Source organism: Diplotaxodon limnothrissa, linkage group LG12 (genome assembly GCF_057381915.1).
Source record: "Diplotaxodon limnothrissa isolate DT_005_m linkage group LG12, D_limnothrissa_male_GT1.1, whole genome shotgun sequence".
Classification (NCBI taxonomy): Eukaryota; Metazoa; Chordata; class Actinopteri; order Cichliformes; family Cichlidae; genus Diplotaxodon; species Diplotaxodon limnothrissa.
Genome location: NC_140607.1, coordinates 9,749,096 through 9,768,595, shown reverse-complemented (window position 1 = coordinate 9,768,595; position 19,500 = coordinate 9,749,096). Strand labels below are relative to the sequence as shown.

Sequence of the window (19,500 nt, the reverse complement as noted above, 5' to 3'; positions counted from 1 at the left end):
CAGCCACCTCCTCCAGCTTATCCGGGGGAATACCAAGGCGTTCCCAGGCCAGCCGAGAGATATAATCTCTCCAGCGTGTCCTGGGTCTGCCCCGGGGCCTCCTCCCGGTGGGACATGCCTGGAACACCTCACCCAGGAGGCGCCCAGGGTCATCCTTGTCAGATGCCCGAACCACCTCAGCTGGCTCCTTTCGATGTGGAGCAGCAGCTGCTCTACTCTGAGCCCCTCCCGGATGGCCGAACTTCTCACCCTATCTCTAAGGGAGAGGCCAGCCACCCTTCGGAGGAAGCTCATTTCTGCCGCTTGTATCCGCGATCTCGTTCTTTCGGTCACTACCCACAGCTCGTGGCCATAGGTGAGGGTAGGGACGTAGATCGACCGGTAAATTGAGAGCTTCGCTTTTACACTCAGCTCCCTCTTCACCACGATGGACCGGTGCAGCGTCCGCATTACTGCAGCTGCAGCCCCAATCCATCTGTCGATCTCCAGCTCCCTTCTCCCATCACTCGCGAACAAGACCCCGAGATACTTGAACTCCTCCACTTGGGGCAGGAACTCATCCCCGACCCAGAGTGGGCACTCCACTCTTTTCCGGCTGAGAACCATGGCCTCAGATTTGGAGGTGCTGATCCTCATTCCCGCTGCTTCACACTCGGCTGCGAACCGTTCCAGTGCGAGCTGGAGGCCCTCACCCGATCAAGCCAACAGAACCACATCATCTGCAAAAATCAGAGATGAGATTCTGAGGCCACCAAAGCGAAAGCCCTCCGCCACTTGGCTGCGCCTAGAAATTCCGTCCATAAAAATTATGAACAGAACCGGAGACAAAGGGCAGCCCTGGCGGAGCCCATCACCCACCGGGAACGAGTCCGACTTATTGCCGGCAATGCGAACCAAGCTCTTGCAACGGTTGTATAGGGATCGAATGGCCCGTAGCAATGGGCCAGACACCCCATATTCCCGCAACACCTCCCACAGGACACCCCGAGGGACACGGTCGAATGCCTTCTCCAAGTCCACAAAACAAAACTCCCATGCACCCACTCCCGCGACCAGGACGAAAACCGCATTGTTCCTCCTGTATCCGAGGTTCGACTAACGGACGAACTCTCCTTTCCAGCACCCTGGCATATATGGCGTTATTTTTGTGCCACTATTCTGAGCGGACGTAAAAAAAAATTGAGCGCACGTAAAAAAAAATTGCAGGTGCAAGTGTTGCATTTTGAGGAGAAATTTATTTTGAGCTTACAAAAGCTGAATTTGAGTGAACAAAATTCATTGCTGCGTGCAAAAAACGTATTTCAGTGTTTGCGCTTATCCATATACACACACAATAGCACCCCCTCTCGCTCAGTTTTTTCATTTGCGCTTGCTCGCAATGTGTTGCTTGCGCTCACAACATTCTCTGCTTCGTACGCTCAACTCTCTGTACACCGTTATAAGTGTGCCACAAAACCAACCAATCACAGACTTGGTTTCAAAAATTCTGATTGGCTCTTACGGTCTCCAATCAGCTGGCTAGCTACTGCTTTCCGGAAACACTGTCCGAAATGTAGCTAAATCCAGCTAAAATCTCTTAAACCCCAATTTGCGGATAATATCTTTAATCATTTTATTTTAAAATATATTATTTTTTAAGACTATTGTTGGTGTAGTAGAATGTAGTTGCATCATACAACCATGCCAACTGACTAATTTTTCCAAATTATACTTGAGTAGCTCTCTTTTATGTCGTCGAATACTGAATAGCAGCACGAAAAGAGCATGTCCCGGCCACATGTAAGTAATATAAAATCATTTTGTTAATTATTATTCGCTTGATAACTGACGTTAGCTAATTTGCAAACTATGCAAACTTGAAAAATGATGTACCTCATGTAGTTTGTTTTATGGGTTGTTTATTTTTGTCTGAGATACATCATTTCATTGTACTTGTCCATGTTCCTTGCTGCTTTTAACAGGACATACTGAGACAGCAAATGATGCATAGACTCCTCTCTAAACTGAAAGCTGCTTTAAACCAACAACCACTAAATCTGGATTATTTGGAGTTCTTGACTCGTCATGAGCTTGTTCTGTTTGAATCTTTCTCTCAGCAAATAGGCGGTCTGTCAGAGATTACAGAGGCTCTACAAAACGTTCATCATCTGGTTCAGTGTGAAATTAACATCAGCTCTGTGGCCATTATTGAACTGGAAACAGAAGTTGGTCTGGGACCTGGCCACCCCAAAATCGTACTAGAGAGAGAAAGACTCAAGAATTTGTTGGACATTCAGCTGCCAGTCAGCTGCATTGCTAAATGTCTTGGTGTTTCAAGAAGAACAATCTACAGGAGGATGCAAGAATTTGACTTGTCTGTGAGAGGAACATACAGCACAATGAATGACCAAGAGCTGGACAACATCATATCGGCTATCAAAAATCAGATGCCAAATGCTGGCTATCGAATGGTTCAAGGACATTTGGTTTCTATGGGTCTCCGTGTTCAGTGGTGGAGAATGATGGCCTCCATGCATCGAGTTGATGCTGTAGGGATCTTCAAACGGATCATAGAACTAGGCTGTGTTGTGCGAAGAAGCTACTCGGTGCGAGGCCCTCTCTCCCTGGTCCACATAGACACAAATCACAAGCTAATAAGGTAAAATACCCACTTATATAGCTCTAACACAAGTTGGGCAGAAAGATGCACGTTATACTTTAAATCTGCTTTAATCAACCTTATCTGATAGGTCTTTCAGTGTATTTATAATATTTTAAAAAGCACTTGATAGAGTAATATTAAGTAAAAGGAATACAGGATGTGTAACAAAACCAGCAATATTGTTAATTGTAAATTTTCTTGAGCAATTATTTACACTTTGTATATCGATATTTTCCATGATAACAAGCCTATCAACACATAATATGTTAAGTGCTCCAGAAAACTTAAAAAAAATCATGACAAGAGAACTAAAATATTTAGTCTCATTGAACTTATAAACATATAAAAATGTTGGTATTATTTTCAGCACACCTGACAAGTGTCCAGTTTAAGTCAGTGGCAAGTGTGCATACTGAAAAATGTATTTTCAATGTCTTACATGTTCTGCAAATCAAGCCTTAGTGAGATTGTTTTCCCTCTGAAACAGGTACAATGTTGTGATCTTTGGTGGAGTGGATGGCTACTCAAGGAAGGTAAAAGTGTAACTGTTATGTAGAATATTTGGTAGTTTTGAAATGAGAGCTTTATTAGGTTGTTTTTTTATGAACATCAATTATTCAGCAAGCCAACATAGTGGACGATTTGCAATTATTATTTTTTTAAATTTCTAATCAGTTCTTTACCAAAAAAGGTTAAACTAAAAGGCCATTTTCATTTTTTGATAAGTACTACCAATATTGATGTATAGACTACTCAAGCTTTGAATTATGGTTATGAACATAGAACCGTACAATATTCCTTGAACACTTATTATGAAACTGCATTATTAACTGAAAAACTATACATGATCTGAAACCAGATCTTTAATTTTCCATTTGTTTTTACTGCAGGTCCTGTACTTGGATGCAGCAACTAACAACAGGGCAAAAACTGCATTCTCATTTTTCCTGAGATCAGCCCAGCTTCACGGCTTGCCATCAAGGTTTTATGCCCTGATTTAATTTATATGCTAGCAACAAGTATCATTAAAGAAAACTTTAAAAATTCCTTAAAAATGTATTTTTATCATAGGGTTAGGGCAGATCAAGGAGTAGAAAACCTGGACATTGCACATTTCATGTTTGCCACAAGAGGAACAGGGAGAGCGAGTTTCATATCTGGAAAGAGTGTCCACAATCAGAGGTTAGTCTTTTGATGTTTTTTATATTATTATTGACTGCATGGGTAGATTGTTGTAGCAGTTCTGATATTGATTTGAAGCATGAAATACCTGAAATCCAAATTCAAATGTATTTACAGAGTAGAACGACTTTGGCGTGATGTCTGGATTGCAGTCACTAGCAAGTACCATGATATTCTTCACTCACTCGAGGAGGATGGCCTGCTTGACATTTCAGATGTCATTCATCTTTTTGGTGTCCACTACATCTTTGTCCCTCGACTCCGAGCAGATCTTGTCACCTTTGTTGGAGGATGGAATAATCATCCCCTCAGGACAGAAGGTGGTCTCACTCCTGAACAGCTCTGGTGTATGGGACATCTACAAGAGCTGGACGAGGGCGAGAGACTTGAGGTACCAGCTCATAATCTGATTTTTTTTTTTTTTTTTTTTTTTTTAAATGTTGAATTTCAAAATTTTAGTTAGCAGTTAACTCTGCTCTTCTGAAATTAACAAATTAAAACACTTGCAGCACATCTGGGAGATGCTTCTGGTGATTTTATACATTCTTGCTTATCAATTACCACTAATCTAAATTACAGTAAGAAGAACATGAAAACAAAGGCATTCTTTTTAAATTGTTGTATTTTAATGGAAAAAACGCTTACACAAAATAACATTCCTCCCAAAAGTACCTATTCTGGAATAATGACCATTATATATGTTTGTGGATTTGAAGGAGCTTCGGGATCCAGGCATTGACTGGGAGAGTGCTGTACTGCAAGAAGAATCTAACAGCACAGTTGTGGTTCCTGAAGTTGAATGCCCACTGGATGAGGAAACCCTGGAGGGGCTTCAGAGAACTATTAATCCCTTGGAACATTCTGAGTCACACGGTCGTGACCTGTACATACAATTCTTGCTACAGGTGTCAAACCAACAGTGACACTTAACATGGACGTGAAAGTCAACGTTCTTTTAAGTTCTCAAATACTGGATTTCTTTGCTAAAACATTCAGATTACAAGTAGACAAGCAAACAAAGCACTTGCTTATTATCTATCAACGTAGGACCCTACACAAAGTTTTGAAGTCTTGTCATTTTCATGAAACGGCTACGAACATCTTAACAGCTAATGTTTACAAACATTTTTACTCATTTAGTTTCCAAATTACAAGACAACAATGTGTTAAACTCTGTGGAATCCACCACCATATTTAACTGCTGCACTCATTATGGTTTTAAACACTGTGTAAGTGTCCAGATGCTGCACTGGAAAAGTCACAGTACAAGTGCATGCACTCACAACTGGGTAACAAATGGAGTGATCTCCCAGCCGCTCCTTACATTCATGGTCAAACTTGCATGTTATTTTGAAATGTCTCTTTTCATCAGGAAGGATGGGAACATGGGACTGGCCGGTCATCCACTGGAGCACATGGTGGACAGCAAGAGACTCTGATTTTTCACCACCTGCACCGCCTGTGTTTCCATCTGTGATGTTTGAAAATGTTTCTGAAGTCTTTTCTAAATAAAAAGCAATCTGGATTACAATGTTTTAAATTAACAACTAAGAATACTTTCTAGTGCCCTGCATGTTAAAGCAAAAATATTTAACAGATGCATACGGTATATATACAATACTATAGGTATATACAGCTAATACTATATAGTACCTGATACTTCAATCTCCTGCAAGAAATCTTGCAAAAAATTTATGATCTTCCTCTCAGTTCTCTCCCTAGATGTCCCTTTTTCACTGAAATGTGGTTGGCAGCTCATCATAATGAAATCAGCGTCTGGCTGTAAATAAGGAAATAAAGTAGATTATATTATAGATATATTGTTCATTCAAAACTAATAAATAAATACAGGATAACTACAGTACAGATAAGTGGACTGTCTTTGGATCAGACTGAAGCTGCTATGTTAATACTTACTTTGAGGATTTTCCCAGGAACAAACAAACTGTGGCAAGCTTCAGGATTTACAGCCATCAGGTTCACAAGACCATACAGTTCCATGCCCTTTCGGAGCTGCTGTAGCATTGGAATCAGTCTTGTTGTAGAGTGTAAGACAAAAGCACTTAAAAAAAAAAAAAAAAAAAAAAAAAAAATGAAAAACTAGTTGGGGAGGGGGGGGGTTAATGATCTCTCTGATTTTTTCTCCCTTACCGGATCATGCTTTCCTTACTATCCATCTTTATCTGGTTTGTGTATCCACAGCTGACAATTTCATCAGCCCACATCATCAGAGACTGTATGTCTGCTGCATCTTCAACCTGGAAATGTATAATGTGAAAGAGGAAATACAGAAGGTTAAAAGTGTTTAAAAACACCATACTCATAATATATCATGTGCCAGAGCTAAACCAGGTGCTCACTTTGCGGATGAGCAGGGAAGATTCCACATCTGCAACATCCTCCTTAGACAGACAGCTGAAATCAACCTCTCCTGAGCAGAGGAAATTGTAGCACCATTCTTTGAAAAAGGCAGGAGATGGGCCTCCTTGGGCGAGGCTGACTGCAATTATTTCACCAACAGTTCTGTGTAGACAAATGATTATAATTCATTTTCAGGTAACATTTACAAAAATATCGGATGCGTATTAAATGTAATACACAAAGCTCGTATGTAACCAACCTGAAGTTTTCATTATCAAGATCGGTCAGAGAATACTTGGGGTTTTTGCCCTTGTTCTCAAGTCCTTCAAAGAATCTGCTTTCAATACCTGAAATCATGTCTTTCATACAAAAAATATCCGCATTTTTAAGTTATCCATTATTTATTGACACTAGGACAAAACAGGTAATAGGCAACTCACCACTCAAAAACTCTTTCCTAAGTGCTCCTGTATCCACGCCTGCCTCTCCAATGAAAACCACCCTAAGAACACTGGTGGGAGATGCAGCTTTTTTTCTCTGCCACTGGAGAATGCCTCTGTCTGGAAGGTCTTCTCTGTCCACACACAACTTAAATTCTGTTGTGGTGTCGACTTGTTGTTCAAGGCAACGCAATACATCTTCCACGCTTAACAAAAACAGGGTAGAAAACATCCTAAGCTCTCAAAGAAAAATAATCATCTTTAGATTAAAAGAGGCTACCACATTAAACGTGATTAGAAATTATTGCAGCATGTTCTGTGCAACAACCTTTAACAATAATTTAAACTAGTGTGATCATAAAATGTTTTATATGAAATTAAACCCCAGGTATTGTGTAAAAGATCTTACACATAATTTTAACAAATGGTTCTGCATAATAGTGTGTATATGAATTATAATAGAGCAAAAAGTACCTGTCTGTTGTGCATACTGAAGTTTGAGCTGGTGTCCCTGTAGTTTGGTCATTTTCTTCAGGCACCATGCATTGAAAGCTGATGACAAAACAAAGTTAAAAAAAAATAAAATAAAAATACATATGTTTGCGTGGACTGTTACTGATTAACATTTTTTCATAAACGGCTGAAAAAAGATTACCTATCCCCACACAGACTCGCATGGACTGTGATCTCATCTTCAGGAAAATCCTTAGTGCATATTGGACAAATAACCTACAATTCCAAAAATGGGTACATGTTAGGCATAGTGGGAAAAAGATCATTACCGATACAAAATTCATTGTAGTTACTATGGTTTTTAGTAATGTGCTAGGTTTACCTTGCATTTGCTTTTCACAATGCATAACTCCGATTCCTGCTGAATCAAAAAACAGTAATTGTGATACTATATTATTTAATCAAAATTGCTCATTTTGATTTCATCAAAATTGTCTCACCTCATCATCAGTCTCATCAGGAGAGAATTTTCCTTTGCACGTATTGATGTGTACTGCAAGCATCTGCAGAGGCATAACTTCATTACACTGGTAACATATCTTCTTTGGCATCTTTGAAAAGTGCTGTGAGTCGGGAGGTAGAGGAGATGTGTCTAATGTTTCCTGAAGAGGTACTATGTAAAAAGTGGATTTGCCACCTCCTGACACAGCTTTCAGTGTTTTGACAGAATATCCTTCTGTTTCAGGTGGAATTACAGTGAGCTTTCGTCGACCACTGCCACCTTTATTGACAGAAAAATAGCATAAACAATCAAGCAGCAAAAGTATCAACTACATAATCATAATGCAGTATGAGCACGCAAGAATGCCAAAAAAATACATAAAAACTGAATTAACAACAAACCTGTTGCCTTATGTAAGAGCCATCCTCCACAAAGATATTCCATTTTTGGAAAGGTTTCTTCCAGAAGTCTAGAAATCTTAGTTAAAAACACCGTTAAGCAGAATGGAACACTAAATGGACTGTGGCATATGATTCAGGCTAAATGCGTCTGCCAATGACTGATTTTAATACTGACTACACAAACTTACCTCTGCATGGTCACCATCTTCTGGAAGAGACACTGTTTGTCTCCCCATGCCAGCTTGTAGGAGTTCAAGCTCCTCAGCTGGCAAAGGTGTGTAGGATGTGTTTTTTGACAGCAAATAAAAACGGAGGCCTGTGGTCTTACTGCCTGCCTTAACAAGCTGCTTAGTAGATGTTAAACATCTCTTTTTACCACGGCTCAAGTGTGATTTGAAATATCCTGGAAATGATCTGTGGGATGAAAATGCATGAGTTTAAAAAATGCAGTGTTGCATAACATAAGGGTTATTGTTTAATAAAGTTATTAAATATGACATCAGTCCTTAATAGCACATTTTAATTTAAAAATCAATGTTGATAAATCCACAAACCAAATAACTTTAACAGAAAAGATTGCAAAAAGTTAAAATAAAAAAAACACACAAAAAAAGCAAAAACCTTGTCATCTCTTGCTGGATAGTCAGATTTCTAGGCTCCGGCTGCCCACTCTCTGTTGGCCTCCCTGAAGGATTTGTGGATATGTTGTTAAGCAGCAAAGACACCAGATTTCTTACTGCTGACTCAACTGCACCATTACCCTAAAAAACATGATTAGGATACACTGCCTCAGTAAGACAACTACGCTGGTAATTACCCATAAGGCTAGCTTAAACTCTACAGCTACATCTGTAACTACAATTTCACAGCATATTAAACAGAAAGGACAGCAAATTACTAAATTCACACAAAAAAAATTAAACTCACCTGATACTGTGGTGTAGTATTATTGGAGCCATTGTTTGATTCTGCCATCTCTTCTTTAGCTGCAGAGTAAATCAAAAATCCCTCTATCTGCAAGAAGCGAGGCTGAGTGGACAGTGTTTCCGGTGTCCGGAAAGCAGTAGCTAGCGAGCTGATTGGAGACTGTAAGAGCCAATCAGAATTTTTGAAACATCATTTTTCAAGTTTGCATAGTTTGCAAATTAGCTAACGTCAGTTATCAAGCGAATAATAATTAACAAAATGATTTTATATTACTTACATGTGGCCGGGACATGCTCTTTTCGTGCTGCTATTCAGTATTCGACGACATAAAAGAGAGCTACTCAAGTATAATTTGGAAAAATTAGTCAGTTGGCATGGTTGTATGATGCAACTACATTCTACTACACCAACAATAGTCTTAAAAAATAATATATTTTAAAATAAAATGATTAAAGATATTATCCGCAAATTGGGGTTTAAGAGATTTTAGCTGGATTTAGCTACATTTCGGACAGTGTTTCCGGAAAGCAGTAGCTAGCCAGCTGATTGGAGACCGTAAGAGCCAATCAGAATTTTTGAAACCAAGTCTGTGATTGGTTGGTTTTGTGGCACACTTATAACGGTGTACAGAGAGTTGAGCGTACGAAGCAGAGAATGTTGTGAGCGCAAGCAACACATTGCGAGCAAGCGCAAATGAAAAAACTGAGCGAGAGGGGGTGCTATTGTGTGTGTATATGGATAAGCGCAAACACTGAAATACGTTTTTTGCACGCAGCAATGAATTTTGTTCACTCAAATTCAGCTTTTGTAAGCTCAAAATAAATTTCTCCTCAAAATGCAACACTTGCACCTGCAATTTTTTTTTACGTGCGCTCAATTTTTTTTTACGTGCGCTCAGAATAGTGGCACAAAAATAACGCCATAGGCATAGACTTTCCCAGGGAGGCTGAGGAGTGTGATCCCCCTGTAGTTGGAACACACCCTCCGGTCCCCCTTCTTAAAGATGGGGACCACCACCCCGGTCTGCCAGTCCACAGGTACTGCCCCTGATCTCCACGCAACATTGCAGAGGCGTGTCAACCAGGACAGCCCTACAACGTCCAGAGCCTTCAGGAACTCGGGGCGGACCTCATCAACACCAGGGGCTCTGCCACCAAGGAGTTGTTTAACTGCCTCAGTGACCTCGCCCCCGGAAATTGGCAGGTCATTCCCCTCATCCCCAGACTCTGCTTCCTCCTCGGAAGACGTGTCAGTGGGATTAAGGAGGTCCTCGAAGTATTCCTTCCACCGCCTGACAATTTTCTCAGTCGACGTCAGCAGCGCTCCGCCAGCACTATACACAGTGCAGGTAGAGCATCGCTTTCCCCTCCTGAGACGTCTGACGGTTTGCCAGAATCTCTTCGAGGCAGTCCGAAAGTCTTTTTCCATGGTCTCTCCGAACTCCTCCCACACCCGAGTTTTTGCTTCAGCCACTGCCCGAGCCGCATTCCGCTTGGCCTGTCGATACCTGTCAGCTGCCTCCGGAGTCCCACAGGCTAACCAAGCCCGATAGGACTCCTTCTTCAGCCTGGTGGCTCCCTTCACCTCTGGTGTCCACCATTTGGTTCGGGGATTACCACCACGGCAGGCACCAACCACCTTGCGGCCGCAGCTCAATGCAGCAGCTTCGGCAATGGAGACGCTGAACATGGTCCATTCGGACTCAATGTCCCCAGTCTCCCTCGGAATGCTGTTGAAGCTCTGCCGGAGGTGTGCGTTGAAGATCTCGCAGACTGGGGCCTCTGCTAGACGTTCCCAGCACACCCTCACTACGCGTTTAGGTGCACCAGGTCTGTCCAGCGTCCTCCCCCGCCACCTGATCCAACTCACCACCAGGTGGTGATCAGTTGACAGCTCAGCCCCTCTCTTTACCCGAGTGTCCAGAACATATGGTCGCAGGTCTGCTGATACGATTACAAAATCGATCATCGACCTACGGCCTAGAGCGTCCTGGTGCCACGTGCACTTATGGACACTCTTATGTTCGAACAGGGTGTTCGTTATGGCCAAACTGTGATTAGCACAGAAGTCCAATAACAAAGCACCGCTCGGTTTCAGATCAGGGAGGCCGTTCCTCCCAATCACGCCCCTCCAGGTCTCGCTGTCGTTACCCACGTGAGCATTGAAGTCTCCCAGCAGGACAACAGAGTCTCCAGGTGGAGCACCCTCCAGCACCCCCCCCCCCCCCAGGGACTCTAAGAAGGCTGGGTACTCTGAACTGCCACTCGGCGCATAAGCGCAGATGACAGTCAGGACCCGTTCCCCGACCCTAAGGCGCAGGGAACAAACCCTCTCGTCCACCGGGAAAAACCCCAACGTACCGGCAGCAAGCTGAGGGGATATTAGAATACCCAGCCCGCCGCCTCTCACCAGGGGCAACTCCAGACTGAGACAGAGTCCAGCCCCTCTCCAGGAGACTGGTTCCAGAGCCCAAGCCATGCGTAGAGGTGAGCCCGACTATATCTAGCCGGTACCTCTCAACCTCACGCACTAACTCAGGCTCCTTCCCCACCAGAGAGGTGACATTCCATGTCCCTATTGCCAGTCTTGGCAGCCGGGGGTCAGTCCGCCAGGGCCTCCGCTCCTGGCCGCCACCCGGCACACAATGCACCCGACCCCTATGGCGCCTCCTGCGGGTGGTGGGCCTGCGGGAGGATGGGCCCATGTCTCCTCTTCGGGCTGTGCCCGGCCGGGCCCCATGGACTAAGGCCCGGCCACCAGACGCTCGCCCTCGGGCACCCTCCCCGGGCCTGGCTCCAGGGCGGGGCCCCGGTAACCCTATCCCGGGCAGGGTAAACTGTTCCCTCGGTGTCCTTTTCATAAGGGTCTTATGAATCGCTCTTTGTCTGGTCCCTCACCCAGGGCCAGTTTGCCATGGGAGACCCTACCAGGGGGCAAAAGCCCCCAGACAACATAGCCCCTGGGATCCCTGGGACACACAAACCCCTCCACCACGATAAGGTAGCGATTCAAGGAAAAGCAACCCCACAGACGAATTGTGCCAGGATCAATACTGCCCTAGTCCTGAAGCTGAATGTCTTTAGGTGATGGTCCTAGCACTTGGTGGACTTACGTTGGTTGTTGAGTGGTTGTGAAGACTTCTACAGAACACCTGTCCTTGAGGTTCTTGATGATCTGACAATTGGCTGATTTAGGTGCAATCTTGTGCCAGAAATATCTTTCCCTGTAAAGCCCTTTTTATGCAAAGCAAAGATGACTCCACATGTTTCCTTGCAAGTAACCATGATCAACAGAGTAAGAACATTTATTTCAAGCATCAAACATCCAGTTGCTATTCTACCTCAGTCAGCATGACAGAGTGTTCTTCAGCCTCATCCTCATCAACACTCTGACCTGCGTTAATGAGAGGATCACTCAAATGATTTCAGCAGATCTTTTTGTGAGAATGCTGAAATGTACTGGAAATGGGTTTTTTGGGGGGATTAACTTGCTTTTCACGGCGAAGAGGGACTTTGCAATTAATTGCAATTTATCTTTATAACATTCTCAAATGTTTGCTAATTCCCATCATAAAGACTGAAGCAGCAAGCTTTGTAAAAACCAAGGTTTTCTGCTTGGTAGGTGGCAGTCAGTTTAATACTCCTTGCCAAATCCAAAATATCTGAAAACAAGAGATAGGTTACTTGTCTATTAGATTGGTGAATTTTGGGAAGACTATAAAAGATTAGGGTTAGTAGGTACTGATTAATTAAATAAGCATACTCCTTTTTAAAATTAAATGAAAATATGCATTTTTAGTTCATTTAAGTGACACTGTTTAAATATATTTTTGTAATGGTAAAATTCACTTTTTACCAGTTATGAAGACGAGAGAAAAAAAAGAAAGAGTTATTTCATGAATATTCTCTGAATGGCAGTGACTACCACCAAAAGACACATCTCATTTAGTAATCTATATTTTCCATCATTCGTTTGATATTTTTTGATTACTACTCTCAACTTTTGTTCCTTTCTGAACAAAAAACTGACAAATGTTACTGCCACCTTTCATTTTGCTCATAACGACACTGTGAATGAAAGCTGACGGTAATAAAACTGCACTTACACTTGAATCAATAACTGAGAACACTATCTATCATAAGACCGTACAATTACCCAGTACACTATGAATATGCATTAAATAAGAAATACTGCTGTCTACATAAATTACAGAAGCAGAGCAACCGAAATGATTGGTAGTTGTTGAAAACGTGAAATACTGATATAGGGGGGATTTCCTAGTTTCATTGTCCTACTATACTGACACCTGTGAGTTAATTCTTAAGCAGCTGATGTGAAAACTTTGTCACTTTGTTTTAAGACAAAGAAGTGAAGTACAAATTAGCACACCAAAGTGTCAGACTGCAGCTTTTATGATGAGACTTGAACAAGCTCTCATTGTAAGCTGGAAACAGAGACAGTTCAAAATCCCAGCAGCAGTTGCATCTTTTTTCTACACCAAAATAAACTGAAAAAATAATGAACATAAATCACAGGGTGTGCCTAAACTGCTGCACAGTCATGTTTGTGTCACTGTTCAACAACTGACTGCCTGTGAGTGTGACCGCTTGAGTGCTGTGAGTATCGTGATTCAGATATGTTTGGAATGACTCAGTCATTCATTCAGTCTTTGTCTGTTACTTGGGGTGAATATTAAAGCCAGTGGTGGTGCGACCCGTGATTAATCTGACTCAGAGTTTATTTGTCTTCAATATGAACTTTATTGCAGTGGTTCCGTTGTCATGACAACAACATCAACCTAGCCATTAAAAATCCAATAATTTTCTCATTGCACATCACATTGCAGTGGACAGTTAGTTGCTAGCAGCTATTCCAGACTCCAGTTGCCTAGGTAACCGTGTAAAGCATTTCCCACCCTGTTGTGTGTCAGTCACTGAAGCAACTACCAATGAGAGGCAGGATACCAACCACTTGGCTTGAAGTTGAGAAATGTTTAACCCATAAAGGAATCAATTCACAATGCAGGTGTGTCAGTCACTTTCTCTTTTATTTCTAGTTGCCATGTCACTGCAAGTCACTTCTTGCATATACACAACTTAAAAGAAATCCACATAAATGGAATAAACAAGCTTTCTTTCTTTCTTTCTTTCTTTCTTTCTTTCTTCTTAAAGAGAGTTAAATATGTGTTTAAAATCTTGGATGTCATCAAGATAATCAGCAGTGTTTTTCACCTTGGAACTCTACCGTGAGTGTTATTTTTGTCAGTGTCTTCATTATTGCTGAATTACAACCATGACTGTAACTGAGGCAAGTGAGGCCTGCCTTCTTTAGATGTTGTTCTGGGTCCTTCTGTGACCTCTTGGATGAGTAGCTGATGCGCTCTGAGTGTAATGTTGGTAGGCCCGTCACACCTAGCGAGGTTCACCATTATTCCAAGTTTTCTCTATTTGTGAATAATGGCTCTCACTGTGGCTCACTATAGTCCCAAAACCTAAGAAATGACTTCTAGAATGATGGCTGTCAGTGCCTTTGATTCTCATTTGTTTTTTCAGATATTGGCATGATGTGTGGGTTTTTAAGATCTTGTTACTTCTCTTTGTCAGAGAGGTTTTTTTTTTTATTAAAATGATATATTGATTCTAAAGGTCTGGCAGTAATCATGCGAGAGTGTTGCCAATGAAATTGAACTTAGCTTTCACAAATATGTGGTAATTAGGTTGGTTTCAAACCGAATGGGACATCCCATTTGAGTAACAATCCGATCGTTCAGTCTGACGTCACTAGCCGTGTCTGGGCCTAAACTCTGCTGCAGGTCCATATATCAAATGATCACTGTGGCATTACTGAGAGTTAAAAACTGCTGTGCGCATGCGCCAACCAGCGTGCAGCCTGTTACAGTCGCTCCTGCTTTTTCTCTTAGTTTAGCTCTTTTTTCTTACGTATTCTTTTTTTTTCTGACTTGTATTTTCATCCGTTTATTATCTTTTACTCAATCATGTGGATTGAGAGAGTTTTTGTTCTTCTGGTGGCTGTGGAACTGTTACTTTTATCAAGGAACGGCACCGCGGCACATCTCCTACACTCACGGACTGTTTACTCCAAAGATCAGCTGATCGCCCTGATGCCGGCCAGCTCGCTGGCCAGGCCCGCAGTAGCACCAGCTGAAATTTGGAGGAAAACACATCGGGGATGCAGAGGTCAAGGACAGAAGAGAAGAAAGAAGGAGGCGGTGAGACAGCGGAGGCTCGAAGCAAGGAGGAGGTATAAACCGTGTCTGCCGTCTATCGTGATGGGAAATGTGCAATCGTTGGCAAATAAAATCGACGAGCTCTCAGCACTGGTACGGAGTCAGAGGGTGTAGCCTGATGTGTTTCACCGAATCATGGATGCACCAGGACATTCCTGATGAGAATGCTTCCGTGGAAGACTTCCACACTCTTCGGGCGGACAGGGACAGCATCGCTAGCGGTAAGAGGAAAGGAGGTGGGCTTGCTGTTTTAGTTAACAACCGGTGGTGTAACCCTGCCAACATAACAATCAAAGAAAAGATTTGTTGCCCGGACATTGAACTGTGTGCTGTTGGACTCAGGCGGTATTATTTACCCAGGGAATTCTCTCACGTCATCTTGGTGGCTGTTTATGTTCCTCCCTCTGCTAACCCCACAGCTGCATGTGACACTATCCACTTCTCCTCCCTCCCCCCACTTGGTAGGTCAGATCATAACCTGATTCACCTCACCCCCCGCTATGTGCCAATTGTGAGGAGGGAACCTGTGACCACCAGGACTGTTAGGAGGTGGTCAGAGGAGGCAATAGCGGAACTACAGGGCTGTTTCGAGGTGACCAACTGGGAAACACTCTGTGAGCCTCACGCCGAGGACATCAATGGGCTTACTGAGTGTATCACAGACTACATAACTTTCTGCACCGACTCCATTGTTCCAGCTCAGACTGTTCATTGTTACCCAAATAACAAGCCGTGGGTGACTAAGGACATCAAAGCCCTCCTCAACAACAAGAAGAGGGCTTTCAGAGGGGGCAATAAAGAGGAGGTGAGGAAGGTCCAGGTGTTACTAAAGGACAAGATCAGAGAGGCTAAGGACAATTACAGGAGGAAGCTGGAGTGGAAACTGAACAGCATGAGAGAGGTGTGGAGGGGCATGAAGACCATCACTGGATTCAGGCCAACCAACAGCAGGGGAGGTGAGAATAGAGCTAACGAGTTGAATCTGTTTTTCAATAGATTCGACACCACAGTGTCTGCTCCCACCCCCACAACCTCACCTGTAGTCAGCCTGGAATCCAGAGCCACACCACTGTGCCAGCCTCTCTCTTCACATGGCGCTGTTGCCTCCTGTGAGATTCCTGACACCCCTCCCCCACCCATCACCTTCACTCAATACCAGGTTGAGATGCAAATGAGGAGACTTCACTCAGGCAAGTCTGCTGGACCAGACGGAGTGAGTCCCCTCGTCCTCAAGACCTGTGCCCCCCAGCTGTGTGGAGTCTTTCATAAACTGTTTATGCTGAGTCTGAGTCTGCAGAGGGTCCCAGTGGTGTGGAAGACATCATGCCTCGTCCCTGTACCAAAGATGCCACGTCCCAGTGGCCCCCAAGATTACATGCCCGTGGCACTGACCTCCCACATCATGAAGACCCTGGAAAGGCTCATCCTGGACCAGCTGCGACCCACAGTAAGACCACACCTGGATCCCCTTCAGTTCGCTTATCAGCCTCGTCGTGGAACTGAGGACGCCATCATCTGCCAGACATCCTCTGCACACGGCCATTAACAACCAGAAGAGTCTGTTCAGTGACAGGTTGCTTCTCCCAAAGACAAGAACTAACAGACTTAAAAACTCCTTTGTCCCACACGCCATCAGACTGTTTAACTCCTCCCTGGAGGGGAGAGGGAGGGGAAACAGGAGGACAAAGGAGGGGGGAACAACTAAGCTGTAGTGCCTCTTCACCTCACTGTGCAATACCTTTTGTGCAATACTTTTGTAAATAGTCAACGGTGCAATAGACTCAATACTTGAAATGTGCAATTCACTTGTATTTTTATTTTTATTCCTATTTATTCTATTTATCCCCTTCGTATATTTTATTTATATTGTCTCTGTATTTATATATATATATATATGTGTGTGTGTGTGTGTATATATAATATTCTGTAACTCTGTAACTTCTGTCGGTGCTGTGCTTTTTTGGAAATCGAATTTCCCAGAGGAACCCACCCGAGGGATTAATAAAGTTCTATCTAATCTAATCTAATCTAATCTAATCTACCTGCTCAATCGTGTCTACACCCATCTGGACCAGCCGGCGAGCACTGGGAGGGTCATGTTTTTGGACTTTTCTAGTGCTCTCAATACCATCAGGCCGACCCTCCTGGGTGATAAGTTAGCAGCGATGCAGGTGGATGCTTCTCTGGTGTCCTGGATTGTTGATTACCTGACAGGAAGACCACAATATGTACGTCTCCCACAGTGTGTGTCTGACAAGGTGATCAGCAACACAGGGGCACCACAGGGGACTGTCCTCTCCCCCTTCCTCTTCACCCTCTACACCACAGACTTCAGCCACTGCACAGAGACCTGCCATCTTCAGAAGTTTTCTGATGACTCTGCGGTGGTTGGATGCATCAGCAGGGATGATGAGACAGAGTACCGGGCTGTGGTCGACTCCTTTGTCACGTGGTGTGAGCAGAATCATCTGCAGCTCAACGTGGCAAAGACCAAGGAACTGATCGTGGACTTCAGGAAGACCAGGAAACACTTGACCCCTGTTTCAATCCAGGGGGTCAGTGTTGACATTGTGGAGGACTATAAATACCTTGGAGTACACATTGACAATAAACTGGATTGGGCTAAAAACACCACAGCACTTTACAGGAAGGGCCAGAGTCGTCTTTATTTTTTGAGGCGACTGAGATCCTTCAACATCTGCCAGAAAATGCTCAGGATTTTCTATGAGTTTGTTGTGGCCAGTGCGATCCTCTATGCTGTTGCATGCTGGGGGAGCAGGCTGAGGGTCGCAGATGCCAACAGACTTAATAAACTAATCCGTAAGGCCAGCAATGTTGTGGGGGTGGAGCTGGACTCCCTCAAGGTGGTGTCGGAGAGGCGGATGCTGTCCAAGATAAAGACAATGTTGGATAACACCTCCCACCCACTCCATGACATGCTGGTCAGTCACAGGAGCACGTTCAGTGAGAGACAGAGATTACCGAAAAGCACCACTGAACAACACAGGAAATCTTTCCTGCCTGTGACTGTCTCCCTGTACAACGCATCCACTTAACACACTGGTTACTGCTACAACTACACGTTTCTTTTCCAGCTATTTATTTATGAGTGACTTATGTATATATATATATGTATATATTGTACTATTCTTAGTTAGCGTATTGTCTGTCTTGTCTTAATGTTGGTTTATGTTGGTTTATATTGGAGCACTGTAACAAAAAATAATTTCCCCCAGGGATCAATAAAGTATTCTGATTCTGATTAAGTCTTTCATCTTTAATAAAATGATCAGCGTTCTGCTCTACCAGGTGTAACAACTGAGTTTAACATCCAGGCATCCATGAAAACGGAATTTATGACATTTAACGGAGTTAGAAGTTAGCAGGAAGTTAGCTCGCTAGCTTCTATCTAAATACAATATAGCATATCCTGACTGCGGGGTTTTGGAAACAAATTAAAACATACAGCTTTCTTATCACTTCCAACATAAATGAAGACAGAAAACTAAACAGCAGTGACGTTTGTAGGGTTACTGAAGTTTGGCTAGCTGGTATATAATGATGTGCTATGTGACCGCTAGCGACACAGCTATGTTAGCATAATATAAACAAGCTAACCTTTTTTCCACTCGATAAAAGTTAACGTGAGGGTTCTCAGTGGTCAGGAACAAATGTAATCGCATGGCAGGATGCTGTAAAAGGACCAAACTTCAGCCAGGAGAACAACTGAGATAATCCATCCACAATACGAGGTTAGTCATTCATATACTGCTGCATGGGCTGGGCTGTAGTTACATTGTAAGGTTTTAAAAACTGAGCTTAAATAAATGATTAGTGGTAATAAAAGCCGAGGGAGGTCAACGGTGATCACTGACTTTTTTTAGGAGCTTTTTGAGATTAAATAGAAGAAAATACAAAGCATTAAACATGTTAACAACACAAAAGCCATATTAAATGCAGACTACTTTAGGCCCGGAAGTAGGATTCGTCACGTCATCACTTAATAATCGGATAGGATATCACTTAAATTCATATGTGTGAAGGTAGACAAGTGTATCTGTAGTCTTCTGAGTTTTGTAGTTTTTTGAGTGTTTTCCTTTTCCAAGTGCTTCCTGTGTTCCCCCTTTGTGTCCAACTATTGTCTGTGTGTGTTTGTGTGTGTGTTTGGCCTTTTGTCCACCCATCCACTTTGCTTCCTGTTTTAAAAGTTAGAACCTCACGTGGCTTTTAGTTTTCTTACTTACCCACTTTGTTCTTTTTCTTGCACTCATTAGTGTCTGATTGAGGTCACTTGCTCCTTATTAGCCTCTACTCCATGTTGTGTATTTACTGTGTGTTTATTCCTT

General features: G+C 43.0%; 2 protein-coding genes across 2 annotated transcripts; one reads left to right on the top strand and one right to left on the bottom strand.

Moving 5' to 3' along the window:
• The first annotated feature begins 1,660 nt into the window (after positions 1 to 1,660).
• LOC146620858 (uncharacterized) lies at positions 1,661 to 5,248 on the top strand. Its single transcript, XM_085367911.1, has 7 exons — positions 1,661 to 1,779; positions 1,962 to 2,638; positions 3,129 to 3,174; positions 3,532 to 3,623; positions 3,713 to 3,823; positions 3,941 to 4,214; positions 4,540 to 5,248. Exons 1-7 carry the CDS (start codon positions 1,765 to 1,767, stop codon positions 4,744 to 4,746), a joined length of 1,422 nt encoding a protein of 473 aa, XP_085224037.1. The 5' UTR covers positions 1,661 to 1,764; the 3' UTR covers positions 4,747 to 5,248.
• Positions 4,990 to 8,999, bottom strand: LOC146620857 (uncharacterized). Its single transcript, XM_085367910.1, has 15 exons — positions 8,908 to 8,999; positions 8,602 to 8,741; positions 8,169 to 8,394; positions 7,981 to 8,056; positions 7,578 to 7,858; positions 7,460 to 7,498; positions 7,280 to 7,353; positions 7,099 to 7,176; positions 6,625 to 6,830; positions 6,444 to 6,543; positions 6,184 to 6,346; positions 5,975 to 6,081; positions 5,741 to 5,885; positions 5,477 to 5,603; positions 4,990 to 5,327 (listed from the first exon to the last, which is right to left on the bottom strand). The coding sequence occupies exons 1-15, from the start codon at positions 8,953 to 8,955 to the stop codon at positions 4,990 to 4,992; spliced, it is 2,148 nt and encodes a 715-aa protein (XP_085224036.1). The 5' UTR covers positions 8,956 to 8,999.
• Between the last annotated feature and the right edge of the window lie 10,501 nt (positions 9,000 to 19,500).